This window comes from Gossypium arboreum, chromosome 10 (genome assembly GCF_025698485.1).
Source record: "Gossypium arboreum isolate Shixiya-1 chromosome 10, ASM2569848v2, whole genome shotgun sequence".
Lineage (NCBI taxonomy): Eukaryota > Viridiplantae > Streptophyta > Magnoliopsida > Malvales > Malvaceae > Gossypium > Gossypium arboreum.
In genome coordinates this window covers 130,811,077-130,821,469 of record NC_069079.1, presented here as the reverse complement: position 1 = coordinate 130,821,469, position 10,393 = coordinate 130,811,077, and the positions used below count along the sequence as shown (strand labels likewise).

General features: G+C 31.1%; 2 protein-coding genes across 3 annotated transcripts; both read right to left on the bottom strand.

Moving 5' to 3' along the window:
* Window positions 1–3,355: 3,355 nt before the first annotated feature.
* LOC108462271 (F-box protein At3g56470-like) lies at window positions 3,356–4,348 on the bottom strand. Its single transcript, XM_017762241.1, has one exon. The coding sequence runs from the start codon at window positions 4,346–4,348 to the stop codon at window positions 3,356–3,358; it is 993 nt and encodes a 330-aa protein (XP_017617730.1).
* A 2,073-nt stretch (window positions 4,349–6,421) lies between these two features.
* Window positions 6,422–8,232, bottom strand: LOC108462881 (F-box protein SKIP23-like). Of its 2 annotated transcripts, XM_017762791.2 has the most exons (3): window positions 8,102–8,232; window positions 7,918–7,995; window positions 6,422–6,955 (listed from the first exon to the last, which is right to left on the bottom strand). In XM_017762791.2, exons 2-3 carry the CDS (start codon window positions 7,943–7,945, stop codon window positions 6,540–6,542), a joined length of 444 nt encoding a protein of 147 aa, XP_017618280.1. In that variant the 5' UTR covers window positions 7,946–7,995; window positions 8,102–8,232; the 3' UTR covers window positions 6,422–6,539. The 2 variants fall into 2 exon arrangements, with proteins under 2 accessions (XP_017618280.1, XP_017618279.1); XM_017762790.2 differs by having other exon boundaries at window positions 6,422–7,995.
* Between the last annotated feature and the right edge of the window lie 2,161 nt (window positions 8,233–10,393).

The window sequence follows — 10,393 nt, the reverse complement described above, 5'->3', positions numbered from 1 at the left end:
AAAATTCTGAAAATTTTATGGTAAAATATATATTAGTCTAGTTTCAGGAAAATTAACGGATCTTAATTTCGAGTTCCGTAGCTCAAGTTATAAATAATTTAGTGACTATGACTCAAGTAGACAGCTTTGAATGAACTATAAATAATAGTTGAATTATAGAGAATGTTGCATATGAACATGAAATGTATTAAATTGATAATTAAATTTATTTATTTAGATCCAGAAGATTCAAATACGAAGCTAGATCGAGGAAAGGAAAAAGTTCGGGATTAATAGATTTTACTGTTTACAATCAAGTATCAAGGTAAGTTCGTAACTTGAATTATATTCTTAAATTACTTGAGATTGTATGTTTTTGATATGAATATGATTTGAATGTTCATTGTATGAAAATTTATGAAACATTGATATATTTGATAAAATGGGAAGAAATCCCGTTTGAATGAAAGGAAAATTCGATGGATTTCTGAAAAGGAATTGACGGTAAAAAGGATCTAGCCCGGACGGGTGATCCTATCTGATATAGCCCTCCGAAGAATATGTGTAAAATGGATTTAGCCGGACAGTAATCCGAATTAGGGTCTGAATTTAGCTTTGACTGGTAATTGGATCCAAGCTCATTAGAGTAATTGTCGTTTGGGATTTAGCTTGACCGGTAATCCCGACAATACTCTATGAGTTTATATTGCGGGATTTAGCTCGACCGGTAATCCCGCCGCAAGGTTGAGGTTCATGAGTGTGCTCTCTGAAATGGAAATGTGCGCACATGAATATGAATTGACGGACCGAATTGTACACTAATAGTGTACCTCGAAAATCCATTGAAATTCGATAAATTCAACGGGATAAATATGAAAAATAATAAGGAATGAAAATCATGGTATTGATGAGTACATCAATCATGGTATATATATATATATTATTGATACATGGAAATTATTGTACTAACTTGAATGTTGAGTTTGTGCATGTTAGGGTAATAATGCATTGAATGGATATATGAATGTTTATTATATTGTATTGAAAATATTAGGTAAGTATAATTCTTGTTACATGAGCTTACTAAGCACAAAGTGCTTACCCGCTTCCTTTTCCCTGTTTTGTAGTGTTAAGAGCTCGGAGGTCGGATTTGGTGGAGACACATCACATTGTCAACCTCGGATTTCGGTATATAAAGAAACTTTATTTTGGAAATCAATGGCATGTATAAGCTAACAAAGTAAATGTTAACGTGAAATGAATGTAAAGTTACCCATTAGTATGGTTAACAAACCCGTTATAGATATGTGATGACGTTATTTTATATAAATGCATGAATCTATCATAAAAATATGTTGAATTGATTTGGTTGATGTGGATTGGTCTCGATTTAATATTACAGGAAGGTTAGATATTTATAAAAGGGCTATATTGAATATAAAAAAAAAAAATTAATTAGTAAACTCCGGTAATGCCTCGTACCTATTCCGCAATGAATACGGGTAGGGTATTACATAGTGCATCAAATATTATTCAATAATATAATATTATAATTAGTTTGGTGATCTCCATGAAAATCATATTGTAAATATCTTATTTTATACATATAGTTATAAGGAGTAATATTTAATGCATCGTTAGTGCATAAATATCATATACCATAAGTTAATAATAACATGATACATCATCATCAAATTAAACAAAAATATAGACTTATTAATAAATACTAATAATTTTATTTAAATATAACTAAACATTAACCTTAATTATTATAAACAAATATGAATAACTCCCAAATTTAGGATTTTCAGTTTAGTTTAAGTTGTAGGATTTTGGGTTTAGATGTCAAGGTTTTACCATTTATTTATATTTAATTCTGTTTAAAATTGTAATTTATATTTACTTAAAAGCCCTCCACTATTTTTTAATTTAATGATGAGATGTCATGTTATTTTTACTAATGGTGCATAAGACTTATGCACCAACAGCTCATCAAATATTCTCTCTTATATTATTATTATTATAATAAAAAGTATGATTGAGGCTTTATTTGATAAATCCTTGAAAAATTAAATTAATTAAAATTTTATATTTTAAATGATTTAATTTTTACTTAATTTAATAATTCAAAAATAAAAACAACTTGGTTTTGAGGGCCAATCTGAAGATTGTTAGCAGTTGATGCCGGAATTATGAAGCATATTTGTAAAAAAAATGTAATGGTAAGTTGTATTGCACTTTTAAAAATAGAATATAAATTTAAATTTTAGAGATGACATTATTAAAAAGATAATTTCGACAAGATACAAGAGTAAAAAAACACTGTTTTTGACCAATTTCATGAATGTTTTACTGAATTTATATAGGTGAAATTGCATGTGTTTCATATTAGTCAATGAAACAACAACATGCCAATCCCTAAAGAAACAAGAAGCACACTATAAAAATAAAATTAGTACACCAAACAATAATAAGACCCTTAATCAACATTGTCTCAATTCGAATTTGGCTAACTAGATAAAAACTCCAAATAAAACACCAATATAATTAATCTATGTGGACCTCGAATATATATATCTGTGTATGTTAGCAAGAGCATGGAATGATCCAAAGCTGAGATAATAAAGAAGAATGACGACGATGTCGCATCTTTTTTTGCTTGAGGAAAAGCCCCACTCGAGCACGAAAATTTCTATCTAATGCTAAATTTTGACAATCATAGATGCCCACATCTGAGCACGAAAAAATGACATCCAAGAAGTACTGCAATTAGGCTTGCAACCAGGATAATCATTAGCAGCAACGTTGAAAGTGCAACAATTTCCCAAGTACACAGACTATCACCCAACGAAAAAATCTTCTCCCAATACATAGTGTGCATGTCTAGTTTGAAAATATCCAAAAGCAAAAGATTAAAATATCAAATTAAAGTACTGAGATTAAATCTACATAGTACAGGGACTACTAACATAGTTTGACAAAGAAAACATATATATATCTCTCTAGAATGTCAACCTGAGCATTTGGATTTTGACCAAAATCATTTGAAAAGAAAAGCAAGGAAAATGACTGCTTGGAGAAATTTGGGAATCTTGTACGTTATATATGATTTTTTTGGGTCAAATCAAACATATAATTTCATTAAAAAATTGGGCTGATCCTTTCTATACAAGAAGTTTGTACATGGTAAAGATGTTTTTTCATATCTTTGTCAGAATTTCTCTCAAATAATGAATTAAGTCTGGTTTGAATTTATGATCTAAAAAAAATTCTTATCAACATCTTCAATCTATTCATCTGATTTTTTTTCAGTTAAATCGAATTTCGAATTTCATTACAATAAAAAACTAACCTTAAATAAATCAATGTCTCCATCTTAAAGAGGGTATGGAATGATCCAAACCGGAGGAGATAAAGAAGGGAGGAGATGTTCTACTTGTTTTGACATGGAGAAAGGCTCCAAACCTATATCTTTGTCCCTATTTTTTTCTACTTCATAGATGCCGATGCTTTCGACGTGAATAGATTCCTCCGTGGAGTAAATGCAATTAGGCTTGCAACCAGGATAATCAGCGGCCGCCACAGTGAAAGTGCAACAATTTCCCAAGAACAAAGACCTATCCCCCAATGAATAAATCTTCATCCAACTCTTAGTGTCCATGTCTAGTTTGAAAATCGTATAACCTTTGTATTCATAATCGTCATCGTCATCATATGGATCACGACATGTCATACAGAGATTTTCAACTAAAGCAAATAGATAACAGGTGCGACCACCATGAAAATTTGGTGGCCGTGGGGCAAATTCCACGGCTTTTGGATGAGCTCCATGTAAGTCTTCAAATAAAACAATCTCACCACTATTTAAACAACCATAGAAATTACCCTTGAAATAAATGGCGTCATCAATTAAAAACTTAAAACCATCATCATCATCGTCGCCGTCGTAACTCAGAGTATGCCATGCTATATCTCCGGGCTTTGCAAAAGCAATGTATCGACGATCGAGAAAACCCCAATAAATTGCAAAAACTACACAATTAGAATTCGGCTCTTCGGGATTTATAGATAATATTAGTTTTTCTATAAGCGAGTGATTTTTAGGAAGGGGAAAGCTAGCTCTTGAGAATGGATTAAACAGTAGAATTTCACAATTGAGGCCGTGTGATACCAACCAACCAAAAGGGCTTCCCCAATATCTCCTTCCTCGTAACTCCAGTAAATCGAGCTTATCGAAAATTTCTTCCGATATACTGTAGAAATTATAATTGTCACAGTTGCCACCCTCCCGTAGCATTAAACAAACTGCAGGGAAGTTGATTTTTTGATCCACGAGGGAAGCTCGCCAAGAACGACAGAATGCGGTCATACGAATATGATGTCGAGGGGAACAAGCGTGCAATGTGTGTCAAAAGATCGTCCAACATTTTAGCCCAGTTTGAGACATCTGCAATTGTTTTTTTTTTTGGAAAGCATGATGATGAACAAATCGTTTTAAGTCTAGCAATGGCTTATGAGTTTTTTAAAGGAATTTATGAGGATGATGAGAGAGAGGAAGATAGTTCATTCCTACTTAAACATAAAGTAGGGTTTACTTTATTTTATAACTATCAGATTTAGGATTTTCAGTTTGGTTGAGTTTAGGTGTGAAGGTTTTACCATTTATTTATATTTAATTATATTTAAAAAGTTATTAATATTTACTTAAAAACCCTCCATGATTTTTTAATTTAATAATAAAGTGTCATTTTATGAAAGGTACGATTGCGGCTTTGTTTGATAAGTCCTTGAAAAATGATTTAATTTTTTACACAATTTGGTAATTCAAAAAATAAAAGTAACTTGGTTTTGAGGGCCAATCAGAAGATTGCTAGTAGTTGATGACGGAATTATGAAGCATGTTTATAAAAAAAAAATACAATGATAAGTCACATTGCACTTTTAAAAGTAGAATGCATATTTAAACTTTAGAAACGATATTATTACGAGGATAGCTCCAACAAGATACAAGAGTAAAAAAACACATGCACAATATTTTTAACAAATTTCATGAATGTTTTACTGATTTTGTATAAGTGAAATTGCATATGTTTCGAGTTAGTCAATGAATCAATAACATACCAATCCCTAAATAAAATTAGTACGCCAAACAATAATAAGACCTTGAATGAACATTGTCTCAATTCGAATTTGTCTCACTAGATAATAACTCAAAATAAAACACCAATATGATAAATCAATGGGGACCTCGAATATATATATTTATATATCTGTGTATGTTAGCAAGAGCATGGAATGGTCCAAAGCTGAGATGATAAAGAAGAACGACGACGATGTCGCATCATTTTTTACTTGAGGAAAAGCTCCATTCGAGCACGAAAATTTTTATCTAATGCTAAATTTTGACAATCATAGATGCCCACTTCTGAGCACGAAAAAGTGTCATCCAAGATGTAAATGCAATTAGGCCTGCAACCAGGATAATCATCAGCAGCAACGTTGAAAGTGCAACAATTTCCCAAGAACAAAGACTATCACCCAACGAAAAATTCTTCTCCCAATACCTAGTGTGCATGTCTAATTTGAAAATCGAATTTCAACATCAAAGCCACATGTTACCAACCAACCAAAAGGACTTCCCCAATATTTCGACCCTCATATCTCCGGAAAATCGAGCACATCGAAGATTTCTGTAATGCATCTCAAAACATCACTTTCAATATCAGCCCAATACTGGACAGCTGCAATTTTTCTTTTTTTTTTAATAGATAGAACATTTCATTTTGACATACGGTGAAAGAGGATCATCTTGTTTTAACCCTTTATTAGCTGTAAATGCATGTAAATGTCAAATTTTTTATGCAATGCTTATTACTATTAATAATCTTTCCTTGATCTTTTAAATAGGTGAAAAATGTCTTTAAATACGCTCAAATCCACGTCCTCATAGTTATTGCAATAACAACAATGTATTGAGTTTATTTGGACTCAGAGGATGTAAACATCTTGTTATTGAGTCTGATTCCTTGCGATTTCTTGGTGCTCGAATCCCGGGATTAGGCCATGGAAATATGCAAAAAATTTTAAGAGTGTGGATTCTATGGTGAATGGTATTGGTTTTGTGTAGTTTATATATGTATATAGGGAGATTGATTCATAAATAATAAGATCATCTTCTACATTTTAGCTTGCAAGCCCAGTTTTTTTACCGAGAGCCCATGCTTCAGTTGCTTCCTTCAATATAGCTTTTCCTCGATTGTTAGAAGTCTGCATCGGATAATGACTCATTCCCAATATGATCTTCAGCGAATTTGATCCCAAATTAATTCCTAATTTTCTTCCAAAGCAACTAAAAAATTTCGAGATCATAAGAGCTTTGGAATAATTGATTCTCAATATACAAATCGACAAAAAATTTAACTGTAAAAAGTGAGTAAAATGATTAATTTAAGAAGCTAATTATCTCATTATGCAGCATTTCACAGTTCACACAAACTAAAATAAATTAAAAAAGTGGGAAATTAAAAGAAAATTTAAAACTAAATCAATATGTCTCTATCTTAAAGAGGGTATGGAATGATCCAACACAGCGGAGGGAAGAAATCTTCCATTAGTTCTGACTTGGGGAAAGGCTGCACTAAAGAACCCAAACCTATATCTTTGTCTAAATATTTTTCCACTTCATAGATGCCGTTGACTTCGACATCAGTTAATTCATCGGTGTAGTAAATACAACTAGGCTTGCAACCAGGGTAATCAGCGGCGGCAACAGTGAAAGTGCAACAATTTCCCAAGAACAAAGACCTATCCCCCAATGAATAAATCTTCTCCCAGCTCTTAGTGTCCATGTCTAGTTTGAAAATCACAAATTCAATTCTATAATCAATGTATTCTTCATCATCATCTTCATCGTCATCATCACTGTTACCGTCATCGTCAACAAATGGTTCGCGACATGTCATACAGAGATTTCCATCTAAATCAAATAGATAACAGGTGTGACCACCATGAAAATTTGGAGGCCGTGAGGCAAATTTCACAGATTTTGGATGAGCTCCATGTAAGTCTTCAAATAAAACAATCACACCACTATTTAAACAACCATAGAAATTACACTTGAAATAAATGACGTCATCCCAAATAAAAATACCACCACCAAAACCACCATCATCATCGTAAATCAGAGCACGCCATGCTAGATCACCGGGCTTTGCAAAACCAATGTGTCGACGACCATCATAAATTGCAAAAACTATACAATTAGAGTTCGGCTCTTCGGGATTTATAGATAATATTAGTTTTACCATAGGCGAGTTATTTTTAGGAAGAGGAAAGCTAGCTCTTGAGAATGGATTAAACAGTTGAATTTCGCAATCCCAGTCAGAAGTTACCAACCATCCAAAAGGACTTCCAAAACAATCCCATCCTCGGAACTCCAGTAAATCGAGCTCATCGAAGATTTCTCCCGATATGCTATAGAAACGACGATAATCACCGTTGTTTCATAGCATTAAACAAACTGCAGGGAAGTTTATTTTTTGATCCGCGAGGGATGCTCGCCAATAACGACAGACTGCGGTCATACGACTATGATGTTGAGGGGAACGAGTCAAGGTTGCAATGAGTCTCAAAAGATCATCAGAAATATTAGCCCAACTTGAGACATCTGCAATTGTTTTTTCCTTGGAAAGCATGATAATGAACAAATCGTTTTAAGTGTAGCTATGGCTTTCGAGTTTTTGAAAGGAATCTATGAGGACGATGAGAGAGGGGAAGATAGTTCAGTCCTACTTAAACCAACTGATGTATTATTAAGGAAGCCGCCGGTTACAATTCCCATGCACACCGAACAACTTTCCATCTGCTTCAACCTTATTGGCCGAATCCGGCGGTGCTTTGAAAGTAACGGAAATAAAAAAATTGGGAATGAGTATGTACCGTCTGTTTTCGCGGCTGAAGCAAGCATGGGGGTAGAGATGGGTCTGGGAGAAGTGGTAGTTGAAGGTGACTCCTTAACTGTGATAAAGAAAGCTAAATCAGGTTCTATGAATTGATCGGAAATCGGGGCCTATATTCAAGACATAAAATATGAAAAGAGAAAGTTTAGCGAGGTCTTGTTTACCTTCGTTCCCCGATCAGCTAATGGATCTGCTCATACTCTCGCTTAGGAAGGATGGGTAAGGGGTGAAAGTCTAAATCTTGGATGGAGAGGCCTGGTGGCGATCGTGAATCCTATTATTTGAATGAGTTAACAAATATTATTATTTATACTCAATATTATATTTATATAAATTAATTATTTAATTTGTAAATTAAGTATAATATTATTTAACTACATAAACAATATAATGGTTTTGCCTTTTAATTTAATAAGTTATTTTACTTTTTAACTTAAAAAAGTAAATATTTATCAAAATTACACAGTTTTACCTTTTCTTATTTGAATTTCAGGATAATATAAATTGTATAATTTATATTTGAATTAAATTAAAAATTTAATTTATTATTCGAGTTAATCTAAATAACTCAATTAATTCAAATTATTTAATTTAAAATTTATTTATTTTATTAAACTTTTAAATTAAATTGAATTTTATTTACCCTTAACTTAATTGTGACTAAGAGGTAATCAAGAAATAAATGTCAAAGAAGAAAAGTGAATAAAACAAAATTACGGAGACCCGTGATAGCTAATAGGTAAGAAGAAAATGGAGACCACATGGGTTGTCTGATACTAAACCCTTATATTGTTGTCTTTCACAACTGTTGCTATATGTCTTGTATTTCAAATTTATTTTTTTAAAATTGACTAAAAAATTAGGCTATTTTACCAATTTAACTTAAAAATTTTAATATTTATAAAAATAACTTAAGTTTAAAAACAATCACAAAAATAACTTAAAATAAACAATATTTTTAGGTATTGAAAATCCAATGTCAGCACTACATAGTGTTTTGGCTCCATGATTACTTGATGATTGTGTCAGGCTTTAAAATTTTGATTCTTTTTTTAGTTTGAGAACCCAATGACCGACACCAGAATATATTTTTTTAAAATCGTATCATACTAGTATATAAAAATACTAATATTTAAAAATAAAATTTTGGTTCTAGCCATGTAATGGCCGGCACCATATACTTTTTTCGTTTTCCAATGTAATTTTTTTTACTTTGAAAAATTGATAGCCACACTAGTAAAATTTTAATTTTTTTTTTTTTACTTTAGGACACTAAAGGCTAAATTGGCATTGATCAATGACACAGGCCTGGACTGGCTTAACAAGTCCTTTCACCTTTTTTTTTTTTCATTTCATTACATTTATATTTTCATTTCAATATTTTTTATTTAAATTTAATTATTTCTCATTTCAAAATTTATATTTTCATTTCAATATTTGTTTTCATTTAAACATTCATTCCATTTCATAATATCATTTCATTTTATATTCATTTCACATTTCATTTCGTTTCATATTCATTACAAATTACATTTCATTTCATATTCATATTTCATTTATCATTTCATTTCATTAATTTTTTCATTTCAACTTTTTTTCATTTCATTTCTATTTCAGTTCTATTTAATTTGAATTTCTATTTCATTTCATTTGAATTTCATTTCATTTCATTTCATTTCCATTTCCATTTCATTAAAATTATATTTTTCATTTAAATTTAATTTTTCTCATTTCATTTAATTTATTTATCTTCCCATTTTAAATTTATTTTTGTCATTTCATTTATATTATTATTTTTTACATTTAAATTTATTTTTCTTCTCATTTCATTTAAATTATCTTTTGTTACATTTAAAATTAATTTTTCCTCATTTCATTTAAATTATCTTTGTATCCATTTTAATTTAATTTTTCTCATTTCATTTAAATTTAATTTTTTCTCATTTCATTTAAATTATTTTTTTACATTTAAAATTATTTTTTCTCATTTCATTTAAATTATCTTTGTTTCCATTTTAATTTAATTTTAATGTGTTTTAAATTAAATATGTATGTATATTATATTATATTTAATCAAGTGTATAATTTGAATAAAGTATATCATTTATCTAATTTTTCATATTTTTACAATGTTTTTACAAGAACATGCGCTCAACAATATATCATTTGTCATCTTCGAGTCCGACATTACAGGACGATTGACCGAAAACATAGACACGATGTGGGCAAGTTCATCGGTTGTGTCTGGATGTTCAACACACAGTGCACAGTTTGGGTTCGCCCGTCTCCTAACATCCATGTCATTTCAAATTCTCGTTGATTGTAGTCGACCTTTAAGATGTCTACGGAGGCTACGGTCAGACACCATCTCGAAAGCGGGCTATGGAACTTCCCAATTCGAGACATCAGGCATTACAGGAAATTCGTTCCCCCATATATGCAATGTGCGTTGCAAC

Excerpts from the sequence above, each read along its gene's own strand:
- LOC108462271 (XM_017762241.1), bottom strand. The coding sequence starts at position 4,348 with ATGACCGCATTCTGTCGTTCTTGGCGAGCTTCCCTCGTGGATCAAAAA.
- LOC108462881 (XM_017762790.2), bottom strand. The coding sequence starts at position 7,286 with ATGGTAAAACTAATATTATCTATAAATCCCGAAGAGCCGAACTCTAAT.